Genomic DNA, 24,256 nt, shown 5'->3' with positions numbered 1-24,256 from the left:
TTGACCATGCATTAACTGTAGACATGATCTAACTTTACAGGTCTTTCTACTTGATAAAATCAGTTTTATTGTGCAGCAGTTATGAGAGACATGCTATTATCCCAGGCTAGCTTATGACATTAAGCAGTACAAGTTACCAGGGAGCTGTGAAGCTGTGCCAGTGTATATGCAGCTGTCTGACCCAGTGATGTGATCCTGTGTTGCTGCAGGCTGGCCCGTCCTCACCAGCTGTTCTTCAGTGGGGCCGTGAAGGGAGAGAGTGCCATGACCACTCTGGACGACATCGGCAGCACCGTGGATTTCGAGTTTACGGTGAGGAATGAGTGTGTGTGCACGTTCATGTGTATGTGTGTTTTTATGTATGTGTGTTTTTTGATCCTCATATATACACACAAGATAATGACTTCATCATCAGCATCAGCATTAGCATTGTTCTGTTAGTTGTATAGCTATATAGATAGAATTTACCTCAACTAATTGCTTGTTTCAATCAAATGCACCAATCAATTACATGATTAAATAATATAATAATAATAATAATAACTTTACTTGTATAGCACTTTTCAATACAGGTAACAAAGTGCTTCACAACATTAAAAAAGGGTTAAAATGACTAACCAATAACCAAACAAAAATAAAACAAAATAAAACATAACACAATAAAAGATATTGGTACACATCATTTAAACAATAAATTAACAATCAATCAAAATATGGAATGTTGTATATTATCAGTGCAATTTAAAGTATATAACAACTATTTAACTAATTAACAACTATGAAAACAAAAACAGAGTAACATCAAATATTTATATTTTGTTTTCCTCTCAGGTGGCTAATCCAGGACAGGCTCTGCAAACGCTTGGCTCCGCCTTCCTCAACATCATGTGGCCTTATGAGCTGGCCAATGGGAAATGGCTCCTGTATCCCGCCAGCCTGAAGTTCGAGGGCCACCCAGACACACACTGTACCCCCACAGGAGCACTGAACCCTCTGACCCTACAACACAGCTCCTCCACTGCAGAGCTTCCACAGCCTGGACATCTCAGGGTGTGTTGAACAAAATGTTGAACACCATGACTTCGACAGCAACATCAGTACCACTGTTCCACATTTCCATGATTTTACATCATGTCCCCACCAGTATTCTGTTGCTCATTCTTGAACTTACCATTGCTGGAGGCTGATCCATTTCTGCATGTTTGTATGTGTCATCTCCACCAGGCGGGGAGAAAGGTGCGCTCCCATCCCGAGGACGAAGGTCAGGTGATGACAAAAGGCAGCGTGGGAAGAACCACGCCAGCTGTGGCAGCTTCAGAGCGACGCAAGTCTCTCAAACTGGTAAGATGAATGGAGGGAAAGGGGGGAGGTAAAGCAAGAGGAGGGAGAAGCAGAAGGAAGGACAGAGGGAGAAGAAATAAGAAGAACAAATAAAATGATCTGAAAAACAAATGCATGTTTGATTGAATTCTGCTAATGCGCACATGGGCAAAACAATTGAACATCCTTGAAAGTAGATGAGATGGGGAGGGCTTCACTACTTTTGTATGTCACTACTTTTATAGATGCTCACATCTATCACAAGTTCAATCAAGGACATCTCGAATAGGTCACACATTTAAAATCATGTTAAACTATATTTTCCCACAATGCTCAGCTCTCTGTCTCCCCTCCAGGATTGCCTCTTGGGGTCAGCACGCTGTGTGCTCTTCCAGTGTCCCCTCCACAGCTTCTCGGGCCAGGCTGTGCTCAAGATGCAGGCCAGACTGTGGAACAGCAGTTTTATAGAGGTAAGAGATCCCATCAGCACCACATCAACTCTGCACATTACACACTGTCTCAGCTTCAGTCCAGCTGTTATGGCTGCCACTGGCACTCGCATTTCCTGCCTGGATGGCTAATGCAAGAGAATGAATGATAACTGCAGCAATTGCATTGGCAGAATGATTAAGGAGAGAGTTTAGAAAGAGCTGAGCTGTGATATTATAGCAGTCAGCACACTCTGTGACTACAGCAGCCCTGAGCTTTGACAAGTGAGTCACTCTCTCTCTCTCTCTCTCTCTCTCTCTCTCTCTCTCTCTCTCTCTCTGTCTCTGTCTCTCGCTCTCTCTCTCTCTCTCTCTCTCTCTCTCCCTCTCTCTCTCAGGAATTCCCAGCAGTCAGTGCTCTGGAGCTGCTGGTCAGAGCGAACATCACTGTGAAGTCCAGCATCAGACACCTGGTCCTCAAGGATGCTGCTGCACAGGTACTGGATATACCCTTATTCAGAAAAATACTTCACCAATCAGTTTAAAAATCTTTCTTACTATACATATCATGATATCAAATACTGATATTGATATATCTATCTATATAACATAGGTCATAATTCTCTTTCTCACTTATCAATGCCCATTAACCTGGAAACTCAATTGTAATTTTTTCACTCATGTAAGTTGGCTTAGTAAAATTGGTTGTCTTCCCTGTGCCTCACCCTTTACACAGGAATTATACTGTGCTAATTGTCTCAATTAGCACACACACTTTCCATGTGTCCTTGTTTGTGGTTGACAGAGCTAACAGAAACACAAACATTGTGACTTAATTTGTGATCACACTAATGACTAATTGATTATTTCACTACAAGCTAACCTCCAACAGCGATGACAATCTCCAGTTTTTGTTTAGATTTCACTGCAGCCTTCTCTCAGCCTGGGTAACAGCAAGTCACCCATGCACTTTGACTGCATATAAAAGATTATGTTTATCCCCTTGTCTCCTCAGGTTCCAGTGATGATCTACCCTGAGCCTGGTCTAGCTGACCAGTACTGGATCCCCTGGTGGATCATCCTCATAGCCGTCCTGGCAGGCATCCTACTGCTGACTCTACTGGTCTGCATACTGTGGAAGGTAACACACTCAGGCTATTTACCTCTTGTGGATTCCCTAACACACAGAGATATACACCTGTTAGGATGTCTGTGTATTCTGTCTCAAAATGCCCAGTGCAACAACAATGAGTCTTTTGCCATTAATAAGACTATTCAATAACAGTTTAATAGCCTTTACATAAGAGGTTTTAAAATATTTCACTTACTTCATCCCTGTCACTCCGCTGGCCATCTCTCTCGTGTTTCCTCACTACTCTGTGATAGTCCAATTATTTCTCTCTGCTTTGTTCTGTTCTGTCCTGTAATCAGTTTATTCTTTCCAGCTCACTCTCATTTGTCCCTTTCCTCTTTCGTTCTTGTGTTTGTCCTCTGTGTCTCCCTTCCTCTCTCATCTTCCTCTCTCTTTTCTCCTTCCCTCCCTTTGTCTCTTCTCAATCCCATCTGGGTCCCTCCATCCCTGAAATTTCCATTTCCCATTTTTTTTCTTTCCAATTTCACCATTCCTCACTTCTCCTGTGGCCATCTGTTGCCCCAGTGTGGGTTCTTCAAGCGCAGCGAGCGGCGCCGACACTATGAGACGGAGTACTACCGCGCCCATTTGGGGGTCCAGCCCTCGGAGGCGGAGAAGCAGGCGTCAGAGCTATAGGGTCACTCCAACCCACCCCCCCATCCCAAAAAAAAACATTTTACTCTGGCCTGCTCTCCCCTCCCCCTCTCCCTCCAAGCGGTAAAAAGCCTCACCCGCAACTCACGACTCACCCCACTCTAGTGCATCCTGGGTGGTGTTCAGTATGGCATGATGCATTAACACATTTTGGAATGCATAATCACAAAAGACGGAGTAATACCCTGGAGGGTGTTAATTGCTGTGATGCTGCTAGCTGTGCTTTATGGGAATTATCACAAGGTGTTTGTGACCAATCAGACGTTTGGCTGAAATTACCTGTTGTATAATAGAACTTTTGTTATTGTGCCATTTACTTACTATTTTTAGCTTGTGGATAGCAAAAATGTGGGGTTTAGGTGCGATAGTATTCCTTTTTTCAGCATTTTTTTCCACCTAACCTGCGTGCCTATTGAACACCATCGAGCGCTCTCCCATTCAGGACTTTGAGATGCCTGCTGTGCTGTGTGCTGTGGCTCTGCTGCTGAGTTCACTATTTATTTACACTTGTTCATTCTGGCATGAACCCTGACTATTCATTCATAGCATTCTCATTCAACTCACATCTCAAGCCCAGCTAATGTTTTCAGGTGCCAGAATGAACTTGTCAGTAGATGTTTTTGTTCATATTAATGTGTGTGATTGTTTTTTTCTTTTTTTTCACAATGGCACTTTGACAGTGCAGCGTATGGATCAAGTACACCTAAGACTGACGCTGAATTAAAATGTCGAGCATGCGGATGTGCTTTTTGGTGCCTGTATGCTTTTATTGAAAAGTCACCTTGACTGTGGCTTCTGTGGTATGAACATTGTCTCCAGATAACCACTTTTTCTTCTCATCTTTGTCTGAGAAACACGAGAAGGCATTGCTTTAGTAGAATAAATGGGGTTTATCCCTGGCTCTGTATGTATGATACTGGAGACAGTAGTCCATTAGTTACTGAAATAAGTAGGGCAAAGAATTACAGGGGATACATGATGGAATTGGATAATTTGAAACACTAATTCTCCCTTCTCTATCTCTCTCTTTCTGTTTCCCTCCCTCTATTGCGTTCTTTCTTTCTTTCTTTCTTTCTTTCTTTCTTTCTTTCTTTATTTCATCCCTCCCTCTCACCCTTCCTCCCTCCATCTGCACTTTTGCCTCTTTTCCTTTGACAGTGTGGCTTTTTCCGGCGGGCCCAGTACAAAGACAAAGTGCCTCAGTACCACGCGGTGAAGATTCCTCGTGAGGACCGGCCACAGTTCCAGACTGAGAAGTCCGGGGTCGTCCATAAAAAGGAATGGGCCACGCACTGGAGCGACGGGACCTCGTAACTCCCCTAAAGCACTGACTGACTGAATCTTTTCAAATCACCATGTGGCACTCACTCGCTCTTTGCATTGGAACTAACTGACTGAAAAAGTGCACGTAGACTGACATCATAAAATGTCGTGCACGTTGTGATGCGTCAATACTTGCGTATTGGTGGTCTGTTACACTGACTGGATCTATATTCCCCCATACTGATGGCTGGCCTTGGATAGTCTATTTATACTGTGCATCTATATTGGTGTTTTACAGTAAATACTGATGGCCCACAACAACTTCAATGCCAGTCGAGCTACTCAATATGTTTTATAGCCTGCAGAAGGAGCGCTGATGCTTAAATAGACTTCACTGACTGCCATCAATATTGACTGACAGACCAAAGGAGAACAGAAACTCACATAACACACACACACACACACACACATACCTACACACACACACACACACACTGGACTATTGATCCCCTTGACCAAGAAGCCACTGCCCATGACACGGACTGCTTTTTGCCTTAACTACTGTAAGACTGAATACTGAAATGGGCAATTAAGAAAATACAACTTTTGTATAAATAATGTTTTGGGATTTCCTTTTAGTTAGCACTGGTTAACATTGGGAAAATATCAGATGAAGTTAGAAGTTCTGGACTAGAACATTGAATGTGTTTTCTTCTGGGCTTGCTGATATGCTGACAAAGCCATGTGACAAGTTGACCTGATGGTGTTCTGTAACCCCATCCAAGGACATGGATTGCCCTCTGACAGAGGAGCTGGATTTTCCTTTTCCATTTGTGTTTCACTTCACAAGGTCTCAGTCAGATGTACTGTACGCTAACAATCCATTGCCTGAGTGAACTTGAACAAGAACAGGAAAACCACAATACAGCCTAACGATAGCCATGAGCCTAGCGCTGTTGTCGGATGAAAACCAAATATCTCAGAAAACTAAACTTTTCAGCCATTAATAAAATTCGAGTGCCCAATTCGAGTGTGAGCATTTTAAATTTCTGATCTATACATCAGGTTTTGAATAGATTTCCTGGGCCATAGTTTCACCAAAGTTGCTCAGTGGATAAAAAGATTATATAGGACAGTATAAAGACTATACTGCAATGTCTAATTTTAATTGAATTTGAAATGTCAGAGGTATGAGGTTTTCAAGCGACAGCAACAGTAGTTTTTTTTAATGAGACGTGTTATAAAAGATCTCCCACCAGGAGACATCATGACTTTTGTATAGTTTTCAAACTGTTTAGATGGATTGTACTAACCTGCTTGACGCACTGCTCCTGGCAACATATTCATACCAGCCAGGGTGAGATTGTACATTATTTTCAGTACTTCAATTTGTAATTGCATACAAGTGCCTTAAGGTAAAAGCGGCAGAATTTGAGCTGCTGTAAAAGAAAACAAAAGGCAAATTGCAATTTAGACTATGCTGCCCCGAAGCATCTGCTGGATACCTACGGATTAATATGCATCCCTCCAATATTCAAACAATGTGACCAGAGGAGAGAAGATTCCTTGGACAGAGGTGGAATATATCAGAACCAGACTGACTTTCGTCAGATCTAGTTTGGTTCGATCGAAAGGCTACAAAGCATGAAGAGTCAGCTTGTTTATTTTTTAGGTATTGCTGGACAATCTTGTATTAGCTGCATGAAGCTCATATTGCTGTTCTGACTCCCCCCCCCCCCCCTTTTTTTGTTGTCATGATTCAATGTTTTATTTATTTTTGTTTGGCTGCACTGTTTTAACATTGTAAATAAAATAAAAGGAAACTAAATAAACCCATTAGATTAAATCTAGTCATGTCATTCTCAATAGAATTTCAACCAATTTTGCACATGCATTTGTCAGTAATTGGCTGAAACCTGCAGTTCACTTTGAGAACACAAGATGGAAGCAAATCTCTAAACCAAGTTTAATACTTTTGACTTGGTTTAGAGCTGAAATCCTACTACGACTTAGAATTTGTGTAAAATAATAATAATAATACAAATAATAATACAAAATACTTCTTTAATGAGAATATGCAGAGATTGAAAATTTGTATGTAGTCTATGGTATACAAATACTGGTAAACATTGTAATATTTTAGCATGTAGGCTACAGTCATTATTTAATTATGCCTTTAAAATGATACAATATAAAGATAAAACATTGCTTCTGTAGAATAGATTATCATCATTTCATTTCCAATTTTCATGGAAATGTTGCCTATAACATTACTGTATGTGTTTATGTGACGATGAATATAGCCAAACTGCCAAACTAGGAAAAAACTATAGTAGTGTGGGTTTATTATGTTTCACAAAGCCTTTGCTTTGCTTTATCTTAATTTGTTTTAAGGGAACATTCTCTGCCTGCACTCCCATGATCCCTACTTTGTGTATAAACTAAAGTGAAATCATAACAAATGCTTCAAACAATAACATATTAATATTATTGTTATTAGCATTATGTAGCATTACTAAAGATATAAAGATATAGATATTATTATATTATTATCAAATATTGCTATTTACTATACTAAATCAAATACTGCCCTTAATTTGAGCTTAAGTTACTGTTTTATTTGATCACAGTATATTGAATAAACTTTAACATTATTATATATTATCATCAAGTCAGAATATGTGAGTAACACCTTTCTTCAATCAAAACGCTTATGATCTTATTACAACAAAAATGAATTCTCCTCAGATCCCTTTTGATGACATCTTTGTTGTCATGGCAGTTAAAGAGGGACAGTCAGATTGTGTGTGGGTGTGTGCGTGTGTGTGTGTGGATGGATGGATGGTAGTTTAAGCGGATTGTCACCCATTAGGCACTTTGATAAGCCAAATCTGTGGATGTCTCATCCAATGTTCAGCAAGTGACTAATTAATACACACACACACACGCATGCACGCACGCGCGCACGCACACACATACACGCACACACACACACACACACACACTAAGAGTGAAACAAAGAGAACACATATTGCACTAACAATGCCAGTCTCACAAATCAACCATTTGAAATTCAGTATTGATCAAAGGTGGCATTTAACAAATGAAAGGTTTCATTCCAAAACACTATATCACCATTTGGGGAAAAGCTGCTTCCTGAAATCCCTTCATCAAAATGTGTTAACAAACCCAGATGATTGATGGTTCCATCTATTTTGTAAGCAACATTTTTTCTGATGACTCATAACTTTACTGTTAACCCATAACATGCTTTACTTTCATGCCAACAATCATTTGGTGAGAGCAGGTGTCAAGCCAGTTTTTTGGTTTGTCACATTTGAATGAAATGATGACATCTGTAGATATATATACAATGATATCTATAACATGCAAACAAAAAAATCAAAACAAACTGAGGAAGAGAAAACCTCAACCTCTACCTTAAAATATAATGTTATTCATTTGATCTTGCACAGTTCAGTCTACATTTGTGAACTATCCTAAAGCTGGAAACGAAGCATCTGAGACATTAATCTGACGTCATTACAAGAGACAAAGCCTGGAGCTGATCCTCTGCTGATGAATGACACACTGACTTTAATGTGAACACTGGGATGTGAGTGATTTTCATATGGGTAAGATAGATTTTATGGTTTGCAAACAATAGCTCTACAACAAAATATACAAAACGACAAGGTTAATAAGCTATAACGAACCATTAATTATTATATTATTAATGGATATGTCAGTCTGTCATTGTTAATTAACTCTTTGTGTCCTCTGTCTCTTGATGTGTTCTTGCTTTTAGCTTTAAAAGAGACTTCATGTTCACAACAGAAAGTTCTCTTTTAGGGTGGACTACTCTTATAAGCGGACAATTAGTATACTTTTTTAATGTATTGTCTGTCTATACATGGTGTGTGGCCTGTTGTGCAACAGGGGCTGGTGGATATGAGTCCATTTACAAGGATTTATCTGTTTAATAACTGGGAGAGTTGTGTTGTACTACCCTAAGGGCCACATAATGCACTCTTGCTCTCAGTCATCACTAATGCCCTGATCCTGCTAAATGGACCTGGTTAAGACTCATATTAAGGGCAGTTCTTCCTCCATCCTGTCCCCTGTTCCCCTTCTGAGCATCTTTCTTCAGCTCTCCTGAGGTTTTCCAAACAGTAAGCATGAGGTGTATATAAGACCCAGCTAGGATGCTACCATCATTGATGTTAGCCAGGACACCGCAGAAACAGGATAAGACAAGTAAGAAAAGACAAGACAAGACAAGAGCGAGTCCCCGTCACCTGCCCTCCAAGAGCCTTTCAACTCGACAGGTGCAACCAGACAACCAACACCTTCTTCTTCTCACCCAGCCGCTGTCAACGTTCGTCCAAATACCATGGACACCGCAGCAGTGGTGACTCTCCTGGCTCTGGTTATGGCTGTGGCCGGCGTCAGCCAGGCTCTTCAGGACCAGCGGGGTCTGGACAACAACGACATCCTGCCAGGCAGCTCAGAGGAGAATCTGGCCGAACGCCTGCTGGGACTGGTGAGAAAACAAATCACTCACAGGCTTGAATTGCAAATTTTCTTTTATAATTGCGATACCTCAGGTGTTTGATTCATTCCTAGCTGTGTCATGGAAATATCCATTTTGAATTATAGCAATTAAGGTGTGCTTGAAGGTGAAAAATTCTACCATAGTATTATTTTTTTCCTTCCAATTAGCCAAAACAAATTAAAAGCATCTGAAAATTAAAATACCATTCTGAAACACATCTGGAGCGCACAGTTGTTTTGAATAAATATGCTGTAGTAATCTCAAAGTCTCAAGGCAGGATATTAATATGCATTGTCTGCTGTGCCACATTAGAGTAAATGAGATATTCTGTACACACCCAGAAGACGTGCCAGCATCATCAGAGTCTGTCACTCCGTATGACGCAGTATTCAAACTGGCTTTGAGCCTTTATCAAGTGAGACAAGATAAACCACAAAAACCCATTTAGACTTCAGATAACGCCTCTTTTCACGCAACAGTTTGAAATACTCTGTAATACATTCCGGGGTCAATGGACGCTCAGAGGCGGAGACTGACACATTTAGGGGTCTGATAAAGCAAGAGGATTCAGATCACGAGTGCAGCTGTGGGGCTCCCCCATCGAGGCTTGCAGGGACAGAGCGAAAACGCCTCCCCCCTCCCACCCCACGATCTGGGTTTTATCCTGCATAAAAATGAGGATGGATGGAAATCTGGGTGAGCATTAGGTACATTTCTGTCCCCTGGTGCATTGAAATCCACATTTCAAGGTCCCTTGCCACAGCAGGACAGATTGGCTGGAGTTAGCACCCTGGGGCTTGTGTTGCAACCCTCTGAAAATGGAACGCAGTTAGTGCTTTTTGTGTTCCCAGATGTATTTATGGGGTTTTATTCAAACACAGAACACAAGCCTTTTGTGCCTTTGTGCCTGTGTGGATGCGTGCTCGCGTGTACGTGTACTTGTGTGTGTAAATATTTGTGTGTATGCTGGTGTGTTCCAGGAGAGTGAAAACATAGATAACAGCGTTGATGATCGTCTGCTGACCTCAGTACTGAGATCTCTACTGCTGGGATCTCAGAGAGACACCAGGAACTCCGTCCTCCATCAGCCACAGAGGTCAGTGACATTCACATGCACACACACACACACACACACACACACACACATACACACACACACACACACACACACAGGGAATGAGTAATCTGTTGAAAATTTTACTCTTTTATAACTCTATTTTAATGGGTCCTGGTTTCTGAAATTATCAGTATCTCAGTGTGCTGCAAGAGTGTCTATTAGCAGAGCAAGCCTGGCAGACTAAATGAGACTCCACTTATCCATTTTGCAACCCTTTTACATATTTGAATTTTTTAAATGGCACAAAGTACTACATTTTTAAGCATTATGTCCTTGAGATGTCCATTAGTTAAAGTGGCTCATGAGTAAATTGGCCCCCTGGTATGACAAGGATTAGATCATCGTGCTGACCTCAAATTCTGGCCTCAACCTCGAAGGTTAAAAAAAAACCCCAGAAAACAGTGTGCTGCTGAGTTCTGTTACCTTTAACCTACTACACAATAGAATAATAGTCATTTTTTTCTCTGCAGAAGATCAGTACAATTAAGGCTTGACACACAGGAGAACAAAATTAATTGGATTCTTAATAATCTGCAGCCTGTTTTCCATGTTATTCCTTATGATTGTCCATGTTTATTTCTGATCAGAAGCAGACACAGTTGAAAAATCAGATTTCTTGTTCCTGTTTAAACCCATAGAATCAAAATGTATAGAAAAGGCACTTCAAAATTGTATCAATGCCTGCCTCCCAACTGTTTCTCCTCTCTGGCAGGTTTGGCCGCGGCTCCAGAGGACAGGTAGTGTCGGAGGATCGGATACAATCCCGTGACTGGGAGGCTGCCCCAGGCCAGATCTGGAGTATGGCCGTGCCACAGAGATTTGGCAAGAAATAGTCGGGCGGGCAGACTAATGCCTCACTGTCCTCACACAAGTCCACAGCAGCAGGCAACTGTGGAAAGACCAGAATACGAATGAATAAATTATAAAGTATATTAAAACTCTCTCCTACACCATTCAAAAACTATTCTAACACATTAGGCCTTACTTGCCATCCAACTTGTCCAATTAAACATGATACATGAGTTTCATTACAGTAACAGACTTTTTTTTCTGGTTTCAAAGACTGCAAAGCATGCTGATTGGTGCCTGCTGAGGTGTTATGAGCGGAAGTTGAATTTCCGGACTAGAATGTCATTAAGAACCATAAGTGTCTGCTGTAAATTGGTCGCTAACATTTTTGTTATTCTTCTGTTCTCTGTTCAACTAATAAAAAGCTTCCAACTTGAAAGAGCCACACTCGTGTGTTTGTTTGTTTGTGTGTGTGTGTGTGTGTGTGTGTGTGTGTGTGTATGTGTGTGTGTGTGTGTGTGTGTGTGTGTGTTTGTTTGTGTACAGAGTAGGATGTAATAATGTAATGTAATCACAAAAATAGTTAACGTTAGTTATGTTACCATAAGTCCAGATTCTATGAGTATAGGCTTCGCCTCTAAGAGCTGTCGCTATTGGGTTTATCCCTCTCGCGCATGCGCAGTCTGAAGATTTTCTTTCCCGCCACTCTGCGCTACAGTGGCTACACTCAGGTCCTCAACTATAGAATATACAGCGTCGGGACCTGAGCTCTGCTCCCAAAAGCCAGTAATTTCTTCGGCCAATGTCGGTGGAGCAGGGGGCCTAAGTCTTAGAGGGCTACGTCTAGACTCATAGAATCTGGAGTTATGGTGACATAACTAACATTCTATTTTGTATAGGCTTCGCCCTCTAAGAGCTGTCGCTATTGGGTTAAGGGCGAAGCTGATGTAGTCAATGCCCACTGAGACACCAAGGACCTCAAGCAGATAACATACACCAGTTCACAACCCTATAATACGAAGCGTAATAAGGCAGGAAAACACTGGCTGTGCCATGGTTGACCTCATGTCAACCTTGTGTGGAAAAAAGGCGAGTGATAGAACACTTGCTCCACACAACACTGCTGTTGTAGAATATGAGACGTTGATTACGTATCGTAATGATCCTTCATGCAGCCCACTAATCCGTGATGATTACATTGGAGGCACACCGTTTGGCATGTGCGTAAAAACGCCAGATCTGACAGCGCGTCATCTGTGGTCTAGCACGTTTAAGACTGAATGAGTCATGAGTTTTGACAGAGCCGAGCCTTGTGAATGCCCTCTGTAATGAACAAACAGCTGCTGTGTCTGTCAGATGTTTGAAAGGCAGGACGGTGAGACCGACAGCGCGCATAAGTCACTCACTCTCTTAGCCAACGTCAGGGTTGGGGGAGCGCTGTTTTCAGGGATAGCATCTTGAGAGAGTTTTGGGCTATTGGCTCGAAAGGGGGACCCACCAGAGCGCGCAACACCAGAGGTAAATCCCACTGCGGAGCTAGAGAGCGCACGACAGGTTTCTGTCGTCTAACTCCCTTTAAAAGGCGTTTCACTAAGGGATGCACGAAAACTGATCTCTCTCCATAGCCCTCGTGGCAGGATGAAATGGCTGCAGCATATGCTTTGATTGTAGATGGAGCCAAATCGTTATCTACCAACGTCTGAAGGTAGGTTAACATGAGAGGCAGAGGACACGGCGTGGGATCTGAGCCTCTCTCCACACACCAGCGCTGAAAAGCAGACCATCTACCCGCATAACACGCTGTAGTAGAAGGGGCTCTCGCACCTTGGATAGTGCGCACCACCGCAGGGGGCAGACCTAACCTCTCCAAGCTCTCCCGTTCAGCGGCCAGGCCCACAGTTGTTGGCCTATTACTGGGAGGTGGAGGATCGCGGCGTCCAGCTGTGACAGTGTGTCTCTGTGCCATGGGAGCTGCCACGGTTTCCCCGCCAGCAGCTGCACCATGATCGGGAACCAAGACGCGCTCGTGCGTTCTGGTGCCACCAGAATAACCGCTAGGTTCTCCTCCTGAACGCGCGCTAAGAGGCGAGAAATCAGGGGAACTGGGGGAAACGCATAAAGGAGAGCCCTGGGCCACGGCCGGTGAGAGAAGGCATCCACTCCCAGTGGAGGATTGTCTTGTGTGTTCATGGAGAACCACAGTGCGCATTGCGCATTCTCTCGTGAGGTGAACAGATCCACCTTCACCTTCCCAAACCTGTCCCACAACATCTGAACTAGTTTCCACTCGTTGTGGGAGGGACCGCCGCGAGACATCAAGTCCGCAGCGCAGTTCTGTACCCCTGGGATGTACACCTCTGATGGAGAGCAGGTGTCTGTGAGACCACAGCAAGAGGCTCCTGGCTATCTCCAGCAGCCGGGCTGAATGCACACCGCCCTGACAGTTGATGTATGCTGCCGCTGTCATGTTGTCTGTCCTCGCTATGACATGCCTGTTCATCAGCATTGGAACAAAGTGCTTTAGCACTTCGAGCACCGTGGACAGTTCCAGACAGTTTATATGGAGGGAAGGAGGATTCTCCCATTTTCCCCCCACAACTTGAGACTCGCACATCCCTCCCCAGCCTGAAAGAGACGCGTCTGTGTACACCGATATGTGTGACGTCGCTCTCCCGAGGGGAACCCCTGTCGACATGGGGGAGTTTTCCAGTATGCCAGGTCTGACTGCAGTGAGGGAGGGATGGACAGCATGCGTCTTCTGTGCCGTATTGGGTCGAAACGCAGGCAGCTGAACCATCTCTGAATTGTGGAGGAGTTCCAAGGGGACCACCATGTGACTTGCAGACATCATGCCTAGCAGACACATCACAGACAGCGCCGTACCCACTCTGTGAGGTGCGATGTGAGACAGCAGAGAGCTTAGCGCATCCAGTCTGGCTGGGGACAGCTTTGCTCTCATGGTGGCGGACTTCAAGTGGAACTGGAGTGTGTAGCCCTTTGAAATCAACCTTGACATTCATGTATTCACGGGTAACAGGTTTTGCCACTCTGAGCAGTGCTCTGTAAGCAGGCGTGCGCACGTCTGTGGAGCATCCGATGCCATGGTTTACAGCCAGCTCGTCGCCCTCTCCGCCGCTGTGAACATCACAGCCCATGGGAGGGCGGAATGAAAAGGGCTGGTGGCCGGGGAGCTGGGAACGTATGACAGCGTCAGCGTTCCGCTCCGTGTGCTCGAAGACTGAGTCTGAAAAAGGCCGTGCTGAGATACCACCACTAACTCGCCCCAATGGGAGGGACATGGTTGGTAATCCTTTACGGTCAGTGAAGCACATTTTAGTAGAGGATTTATTACTTGTTAAAATGCGAGGAAGTGAAGAGTTGTGTGTGCGGCGGCAAGCCTCTGTGCATTGACCAATGAATGGCCCGCCGGCATCTGAATCCCTGCCCCCACACTCACATGTGAGAAAACCTGTCCTCACCCACGTCCGCTTGTCCCTGATGAGGGGCATCGAAGACGTCAGTAGAACGGTCCAATAAGCGAGGGAGCGGAGTATTTTGAAAATCGCCCGCTCTCGCTTGGGTTGAGCTCGCTGCACGTGTGGGGTTGGGCCAGGTGCACGCTAGCCGCCGGATCTTGCCTGGGCGGCGCGGAGCCTGCCGAGTCGAGGTGACGAGGATACCGCGATGGGGGAGGAGGTGGTGCCGCAGCGGGTGCTCGTGGGGGCGCAGCTGCAGCAGCGGGTGCAGGGCGCCTCCTGTTGGGGTGAGCATCCCAGTGCATCGGATGAGGCGGAGGTGCAGCTCTGCCCCAAATGGTGTATTTCCCCACCCTCTCCGCTTCCTCAGCTGCTTCCTGTAGGTGGGCAGTGGCGCTTTGGAGGAGGGTCCAAACAGCCCATTGGGGGCTATGGGACCATCCCGCAGCTCCCGTCGGATGAGAGGGGGAAGCTGAAACATGTGCAGCCAGATGTTCCGCTGCACTGTAGTCTGCCACGCCATGATCCTGGATGACGCCATCATTGTCGCCGTGGCGAGAGTCAGGACAGCCGAGCTGGTTGACCATTCGAGAAGTCGTTGCCATAGAGGATCTTGTCCAGCTCGTCGTCTGGAGAGACGGCGCCGCGGTCAGCCCAGCTACCGTCGCCGCTTCCCTCCACCTGGAGCGCCGTGAAGGCGTCCGCCAGCCACCGCAGTACCTCCACAGGCAGTTGAGCACAGAATTGGCAGGAGGCCTGCGGAGTCAACGCTAACCCGGCGTGAACGGCGCCCAGGCAAGCCTTGCAGCGTGGGCGGTGGTCCGACGGCAGGATGTAGCCGGTCCAGCAGGTGGTACACAAGCGGACAGCTCCTCCAGCGTGGTGAGACGACTTCTTCATCTTCTTCTTCTTGACTGCTTGATTGCTGAAGAAATTTTGGGAGCAGAACTCAGGTCCAGACGCTGTATATTCTATAGTTGAGGACCTGATTGTAGCCACTGTAGCGTAAAGTGGCGGGAAAGAAAATCATCAGACTGCGCATGCGCGAGAGGGATAAACCCAATAGCGACAGCTCTTAGAGGGTGAAGCTGTAAGGTTTCTGTGGTGGAGTACCCCTTACATACTGCAGGATAGCAGCGGCTGCTGAGATGTACCACGAGGAGGAAGAAGCACAGCATCCACTCAGACGTCAAGTTCATCAAAACTCTTATTTACTGCACCTTTGACATGGCCATATTTACAAAGACAAAACAGCAATACAGAGGGACAGGGATTCCCCTCTACCCACAACCAGGCCACCCGACAACTGAATACCCCCCGGTATATATATGCCCTGAGCCCAACCACTGCAAATCCCAATAGGGCTGACATTTACAAGAAAAGCTGCAACAATATATACCTATGTTAAGTACTTAACATTTTATCTTTACACACTCTTTTCCAACACCATATAAACATTTACATTTTGCCCAACTATACATTTAACCCCTAAACAATCAGACACAATTTAACTCCCTTACAACCTCCCCCCCCCCTCTCCTCAGTCCACTTGGTCTCCCCCCAATAAGGCTGATTGAAATCACCAGGGCCTTGTCAGCAGCACTCTCATGGGCGCGCCTCCACGACAATGCTGAAACAGGAAGTACACCTCAGAGAGAGAGTGGATGATCAGAAACAAACCCGAAGCACAAACAGAAACATCTCTTGAAAATAATCCAGCTAATGCATTAAACTAAATAGGATCCATCTTTAGTAAAACACAACACCAAAAGAATAAACAAAAGAATGAAGACTTAGTGTCTGAATGTATACATATACAATGTATGGAAATATATGTGTGCATAGAAACGTACACCTGTTTAGTGAGGGGCTGCATGCGGATCCCTCACATTTCCCTCCCCTTCGAAAGGCTCGCATTCCTCGATGCGAGACAGGAAATCAGCCACTGTGTTCTGCTTCCCTGGCACGTAACGAATGTAGAACCGGTAGGGCTGCAGGGCCATGGACCATCCTGTGATGCGGCTGTTCGTGTCCTTCATTGCCCCCAGCCACTGGAGTGCTCTGTGGTCCGTCTCAAGGGTAAACTCCCTTCCCAACAGGTAGTACCTGAGACAGTCAATCGTCCACTTGATGGCCAAGCACTCCAACTCCACGGTAGAGTACCTGGTCTCCCGGGGGAAGAGTTTCCTACTGATGTAGGCCACCGGCTTCCTCTCCTCTCCCTCTCCTTGCAGAAGCACCCCGCCAATCCCCCTGCGCGATGCGTCTGTCTGGACGGTAAAGGGCAAGTTGAAGTTTGGGCTCTGAAGCACTGGCTCCTGGCACAGAGCTTCTTTGAGGTCCTGGAACGCCCTCTCCTGTTCCTCTCCCCAGACAATGTTTTTCTTCGCTGTACTGGTGAGATCAGAAAGTGGTGCAGCCCTGGCTGAGAAGTTCCTGATGAATCGCCGGTACCACCCCACCAAGCCCAGAAAGGATTTGACCTGTCTCCTGGTAGTTGGCCTCTCTCTTGCTCTGACTGCCTCCACCTTGTCTTGCACTGGCTTGATGACACCCCCGCCCAGGATGTGACCCAAGTACTGGATCTCCCGCTTCGCCAAAGCGCACTTCTTGGGGTTGATTGTCAAGCCAGCCTGCTTGATCCTCTGAAGAACCTTTTCCAGATGGGTGAGATGCTCCTGCCACGAGTTGCTGTAAATGACAATGTCATCAAGGTAAGCTGCACAGAATGATTCCATACCTGACAAGACCTTGTTCATCAGCCTCTGGAACGTGGCTGGAGCGCCATGAAGACCAAAAGGCATCTTGGTAAACTGCCACAGTCCATGGGGGGTCCTGAAAGCAGTCAGAGGCTTCGCTGCATCAGTAAGGGGGACTTGCCAGTAGCCCTTACAAAGATCCAGCGTGCTGATGAATCTTGCTCGGCCAACCTGCTCAATGAGATCATCCAGCCTCGGTAATGGGTAAGCATCGAACTCAGACTGTGCATTTACCTTTCTGAAGTCAATGCAAAAACGAATACTCCCGTCCTTCTTGAGCACCAGGACTACCGGGCTGCTCCATTCACTGGTGGACGGCTCTATCACACCCAGCTCCAGCATGACCTCAATCTCCTCCATCAGCACAGGGACCATCCTCTCTGGAATCCTGTACATTCTTTGCCTGACGGGAGTACTGTCCTTCAAGCGGATGTCATGTTCCACCAGATTCGTTGCTCCTGGCTTCTCCTGGAAAAGATCTGGTGGAAGAATGGCCTCCAACTCCTGCTGCTGTGTTACAGAGAGATATGAGAGATCAAGTGAGGCAGAAGAATGACTTGTAGGTGTAAACTCACCCTTGACATCATCCTCCTCTTCCACTGCCCGAACGAACAACTGCTGACTGGGTGGGGGTTCCCGGGTTTTCCACTCCTTCAGCAGATTGATGTGGAATGTCTGCTTTGGGTTTCTCCTTTCAGGCCTCTCAATCTCATAGGTGGTGGAGCTCAACCTCCTGACAATGGTGTATGGCCCCTGCCATTTTGCCAGCAATTTGTTCTCCTCTGTTGGCAGAAGCAAAAGTACCTGCTGTCCTGGTTCAAAGGACCTCTTCCTGGCCGCTTTGTCATACCAGGTTTGCTGTTCACGCTGGCTTCTCTCCATCTGCTTCCTCACCAGCTTTGTCGTCTGCTCCATCTTCTCCCTCATCTTTAGAACATAAGCGAGAATGGTGGTTGATGCTTCGCCCTCTTTGCCAAGCCAGGACTCCTGGAGAACGTCAAGGGGACCCCTCACCTGCCTGCCAAACAAGAGTTCAAATGGCGAGAACCCAGTGGATGCTTGGGGCACCTCACGATAGGCAAACAAAAGGTAAGGTAGCCATCTATCCCAGTCCTTGCCATTGTTGGCGATGAACTTCTTCAGCATGCTCTTAAGAGTACGGTTGTACCTTTCCACCAGACCATCAGTCTGGGGGTGGTAAGGAGTGGTCCGAATACCCTTTATGCCTAACATCCTGTAGACCTGCTTAAGAGTATTTGATAGAAAGTTAGTTCCCTGGTCTGTTAGTATTTCTGAGGGGATTCCTACCCTAGAGAACAACTGGAGTAGTGCATAGGCTATCTGCTTAGCAGTGATGTCCCTGAGAGGGAAAGCTTCAGGATACCGGGTGCTGTAGTCACACACCACCAGAATGAAACGGTTCCCTGCCTGTGTCCTTTCTAGTGGCCCCACAATGTCCATGGCTATTCTACTGAAGGGGACCTCCATGATTGGAAGTGGTTGCAGTGGAAACTTAGGGACATTCTTTCCCCCTGACAGCTGACACACAGAACAAGCCTGGCAGTAATCCTGCACCTCAGTATGAACACCTGGCCAATAGAACCTGCTGGCAATCCTGTCATAAGTCTTTTTGAACCCCAAATGCCCTGCCCACGGAATATTGTGGCCCAGTCTCAGCACCTGTTCCCTGAGACCTTGGGGTACAACTAACCTCTCTGTCTCAGACTCCCCAGACTTATGATAAAGCAAGCCCTTCCTCAGGACATAGCCCTCCCCAACAGAATCACTGGCTGCTTCACCCTCTTGCACTGGAACTGCTTGCTTAAAAGCACCCTGCAGTGACTCATCTTGCCCCTGAAGCTGCTTAAAGTCACCCGGCAAGTCAATGCTACACCCCTCAGGATCTGATAAGCCCCCTGACCCCACTCTTATGGTTCCTGCCATTTTCTCCTGCCTTCTCTGGCCCTTAGTCTTTCTTACTTTTGCAGGGCTCTCAGTAGAAATGTCACACTCAAAATAAGGCAACTCTAACAAAGTATTTGGCTCAACACGAACTGGACTTTGAGAAACCTGCTGCTGGCCTTGCACCACACTGTCTTGTTCAGCCTGGCCCCCAGCACTGTCTCTGTCCCTTACTACCTGAGCCTGCCTCTGTGACCTTGTTACCACATAGACCGGCTTACAAGATTGGACTAACTCCTGCAGGATAGGAATATCTTGGCCCAAAATAACCTGATGGGCTAGACTGTGCACTACCCCGACGGTTAACAGGTAAGTCTGGCCTGCCACTTCCACATACACTGCTGCAGTAGGATAAATTCGATGATCCCCATGAACACAAGAAATGTCAAGGCCGGGACCCCCCAGCTGGCCCTGGTCCCTCAAAACAGCTGGGTGTACTAAGGTCTGCCAACTACCTGTATCTAGTAGTGCGTGAGCTGGCTTCCCATTAATTTTAACCTCAGTTATCTGCTGCTTGCCTTCACACTGAACCTCCTCATGCCCTGGTCGGGGCACAGTACAAAAGTAGGCTGGCTTGGCTTTCCTGGACGGGCACTCTGGCTTAATATGTCCCTCCTGGCCACAAAAATAACAAACAGGTGGCTTTGCTGAAGGTTTAGGCTTACTGGGAACTACACTTTTCTCCATGAATTTAGCTGACCCTACCACTTGACCTGGACCACCGCCCACACCATACCCCACAGACCTACCCTGCATGACACTGGACTTCTGTTGTGGGTCGTACCGGAAAGCCTTGGCTCCCCGTCTAGCTGCAAGGAAGTGCTCCACCAGCTCTGCGGCCTCTCGTGCTGACTCTGGATTGCGTTCTTTGACCCAAACTCTGAGATCGGGTGACAGGGAGCGGTAAAACTGTTCCAGGATAAGAATCTCACCAACCTGTTCCTTCATCTTCTTCTCAGGCTGCATCCACTTCTGATAAAGGTCTTTGAGTCGGTTGTAGAACTCTCGCGGGGTTTCGCCCGGCTGAACATCAGGCTCCCTGAATCTCTGCCTGTAAACTTCTTCATTGATTTCATATTTTGTTAATATGGCCTCTTTCACCAGTTTATAATCACATGAATCCTCAGCAGCCATAGCCACATACGCAGCACGGGCCTTGCCAGTTAGATGCGGTACCAGTCTTACCGCCCAGTCCATCTCGGGCCACTGGTAAGCCGCTGCTAGACGTTCAAATGTGATTAGATACTGTTCGATGTCATCCCCCTCCTCCAACTTGGGAATCGCCGACTGAGCCCAGCCCGTCACTGCTGGCTCATTCCTGGTAGGGGACTGAGGAACTGGTGCTGCCTGATGCTGTGAGGAAGGTCCTGGTTGGGGCTGTGGTTCACCCCTCTGCTGCGTCTCTAACTCATCTCTGAGGCTGGTGACTTGGACCTGCACCTGCCGCCATCTTTTTTCTTGCTTGACAGTCTCCTTGTCCCACCTTTCACTCAGATCACTCTGGAACTGAAGACATTTCTGCAACATGCTGACCATGGAGTTCATATCTGCTGACACCGGTGGCTCCTCCCTGGACTGCGTAGCTAGAGGAAACCCCCCTGTACCACCCTCCTCCAGGCTCTCCACCGGTGCAATTTCCCCCACCTTGACCTTTGACTGAAGTTTCGGCCCCATGCTTGCTCCTTTATTGTGTACACTCAGGATGGTGACGTCGCATCCCACTTCTGACACCAAGTGTAAGGTTTCTGTGGTGGAGTACCCCTTACATACTGCAGGATAGCAGCGGCTGCTGAGATGTACCACGAGGAGGAAGAAGCACAGCATCCACTCAGACGTCAAGTTCATCAAAACTCTTATTTACTGCACCTTTGACATGGCCATATTTACAAAGACAAAACAGCAATACAGAGGGACAGGGATTCCCCTCTACCCACAACCAGGCCACCCGACAACTGAATACCCCCCGGTATATATATGCCCTGAGCCCAACCACTGCAAATCCCAATAGGGCTGACATTTACAAGAAAAGCTGCAACAATATATACCTATGTTAAGTACTTAACATTTTATCTTTACACACTCTTTTCCAACACCATATAAACATTTACATTTTGCCCAACTATACATTTAACCCCTAAACAATCAGACACAATTTAACTCCCTTACAACCTCCCCCCCCCCTCTCCTCAGTCCACTTGGTCTCCCCCCAATAAGGCTGATTGAAATCACCAGGGCCTTGTCAGCAGCACTCTCATGGGCGCGCCTCCACGACAATGCTGAAACAGGAAGTACACCTCAGAGAGAGAGTGGATGATCAGAAACAAACCCGAAGCACAAACAGAAACATCTCTTGAAAATAATCCAGCTAATGCATTAAACTAAATAGGATCCATCTTTAGTAAAACACAACACCAAAAGAATAAACAAAAGAATGAAGACTTAGTGTCTGAATGTATACATATACAATGTATGGAAATATATGTGTGCATAGAAACGTACACCTGTTTAGTGAGGGGCTGCATGCGGATCCCTCACAGAAGCCTATACGAAATAGAACTGTAATTGCATTATAAGTCCATTATAAATACAGAGGAAGGAATCCTACTTCAATTACTTTTGAAAAATAATTCATTGCAACACCTAAGAAAGTTATGAGGGAAAATGGCCATTTTGACTGCAAAATTGTGGAATCTTGATCAGATCAACAAACATTTTAGGTGCTGATTACGTTGACAAGAATAAAATTACAGTAAAATAAATTGAATAAATTGCTCATCCAAAGCTATATACCATGGATTGTAGAAGCATAGTAATTCAAACAACAACTGAACACAATCAGACTATATTGCATTACAATTTTGAGTTTGAGTAATGCAGCAGATTATATTTCTGAATGCAATGAAGAATAAATCATCAGTAATCTATAACATTACATTTTGAAAGTATTCTTCCTAAGCCTGTATGTTTGTCTATGTGGACATCATTAGTAAGGTTAATTAATTAAACATTCAATGAAAAAGAAAATGTTTTCACACATGGAATCTGTTACGTAAGGACGAGTCTATCAGCTGCTACACAGTTTCTTTGATCTAAACGAGATGAGCAGAACTCACATGATACTCATACAATTTAGATTTGAAGATTTCAGCAAAGGCTATCATGATGAAAGAGACTGAGAAATGTATTATCTTGAGAGCACCATGGCCTTATTTAGTATTCTAGACATTAGTGCAATTATCAAAGTATCACTGGTGGCAGAGTTGTAATCCTGATTGGTACTGATTGGCTGTTTTGTTCTTGTTTTGTTTATTGTCTTGTTTGATCTCTTCTTAGCTCATGTCTCAGCTTTGACTTCTGCAGCACAAATCTATCAGCCAATTATTTCAAGAAGTAAGTTCTGTTTTTGAGATTCAAAGAGATTGTCATAAGATTTACCGATGATACAGTAGGTATGGGCATCAATACTAGTCATTAGTCAGTGTCTCGTGCCTAGGAGTACTCTCTTTGGGAACATCTGGATTTTGTTGCTACACAACATTTCTGGTTGGTGTACAACAGCTATTGAAATGTGATTATTTGTAATAAAACATTTTAATTGAATGAAAGCCTCAGCTGCTATATTGGATGGATATGCATTAAACAGCATGAGAATAATATCAAAACAAATTGTATTGTTATCAAAACACTAATTGTTAATGATTTCTACTCAGCTCCAGGATCCAATGACTAATGTCTGGTCTTTGTCCTGGACGCATACAGACACATAATTAGCCTGTCGCTTTTCCACTATTTAAGTCTGACAGTCTTAACTGGCTCTCTCAGCGATCAGAAGGATGTAAACCACACACCTGCAGATATGTACAGGCATGCATACTGAGCATGCATGTACACACACGTGCACATCTAGAACAGCATGTTAGACAAACACACACACACACAAATACACAAATGGATTTAACAAGATATGGCAAAGATAGAAGTATTAGAAACTTTAGATTTGTGGTGCCATCATAACTAGTTTGGCAAAGAAAGTCATAGGCTTTGTTTCTATTAAGAAAGAAAGGAAGATTAGGAAGATTAAAATTAGTCTGAAAATATTCCTGGATAAATTGGTATCCACCTCATTAAACTTCACTAGCCAGCAGAAGCTTGCAAAAATAAAATTTTTGGTTGCAGGAAAAAACATCACTCAACAATTTTCTGTACTATTCCATTACAATAAGCATGCAATTAGTTCACTTTTGTCTCCACACATTGCAACAGAGAGACAAGACAGTGTGCCAGAATGGGTTTCATGGGATCTGGATGAAAATGATTTCATCCTGTTAATAACATTCCTCCATCCCTTAACTATAAAGTGATAGAAAGCTCTTTTCTACAGCCTAGCTGTGGCTGTTTGGTTTTTGTGTGTGGTGGATTTACATGCCACCTGGGGAAGCAGTGTGCAGTAAGCCTCAGCACTAATTAAATGACGCCAACATGCAATTACTCTACGCTTCCCCCGTTTCCGCAGCCAATTACTGGGAAGGAAAGCACGTCAATCCCTGTTAGAAAGAGTCTTTTATTGGCCTGACCTCCGATCCCTCCTTATGAGCCCAGAAGACAAAATGGAGAACAGCTAGTGCTGGATGGATGCTAGTGACAGTTATCCTCCTCTCTATTTTCAAAATTAGTCACTGCTTATCTATTTTTAAAAGGCTGTTTTTTTATCTGAGGCTATCATTTACTGCATATATTTTATTGCCATTTCATGTTTTTCTTATCATTTGTCGTTTCATTAAGGTACATACAGTATAACAAC

At 45.1% G+C, this 24,256-nt stretch overlaps 2 protein-coding genes across 2 annotated transcripts in view; both read left to right on the top strand.

The window, feature by feature from the left end:
• itga7 (integrin, alpha 7) overlaps nt 1-6,548 on the top strand; it is a 31,281-nt gene extending 24,733 nt beyond the window's left edge. The window contains exons 20-26 of the mRNA XM_071544528.1: nt 210-312; nt 832-1,050; nt 1,225-1,341; nt 1,677-1,790; nt 2,147-2,245; nt 2,764-2,889; nt 4,693-6,548. Coding sequence (XP_071400629.1) covers nt 210-312; nt 832-1,050; nt 1,225-1,341; nt 1,677-1,790; nt 2,147-2,245; nt 2,764-2,889; nt 4,693-4,848 — 934 coding nt within the window. The 3' untranslated portion in view covers nt 4,849-6,548. The remainder of the gene's footprint in view (nt 1-209; nt 313-831; nt 1,051-1,224; nt 1,342-1,676; nt 1,791-2,146; nt 2,246-2,763; nt 2,890-4,692) is intronic.
• Nucleotides 6,549-9,190: 2,642 nt separating this feature from the next.
• On the top strand, nt 9,191-11,302 carry npffl (neuropeptide FF-amide peptide precursor like). Its single transcript, XM_071544574.1, has 3 exons — nt 9,191-9,340; nt 10,333-10,448; nt 11,182-11,302. Exons 1-3 carry the CDS (start codon nt 9,191-9,193, stop codon nt 11,300-11,302), a joined length of 387 nt encoding a protein of 128 aa, XP_071400675.1.
• The last annotated feature ends 12,954 nt before the right edge of the window (nt 11,303-24,256 follow it).

This window comes from Centroberyx affinis, unplaced genomic scaffold (genome assembly GCF_046629955.1).
Source record: "Centroberyx affinis isolate AG114_WGS23_722 - 3 ecotype Tasmania unplaced genomic scaffold, CSIRO-AGI_Caff_v1 ptg004599l_1, whole genome shotgun sequence".
NCBI lineage: Eukaryota > Metazoa > Chordata > Actinopteri > Beryciformes > Berycidae > Centroberyx > Centroberyx affinis.
This window is presented reverse-complemented; position numbering and strand designations above follow the sequence as displayed.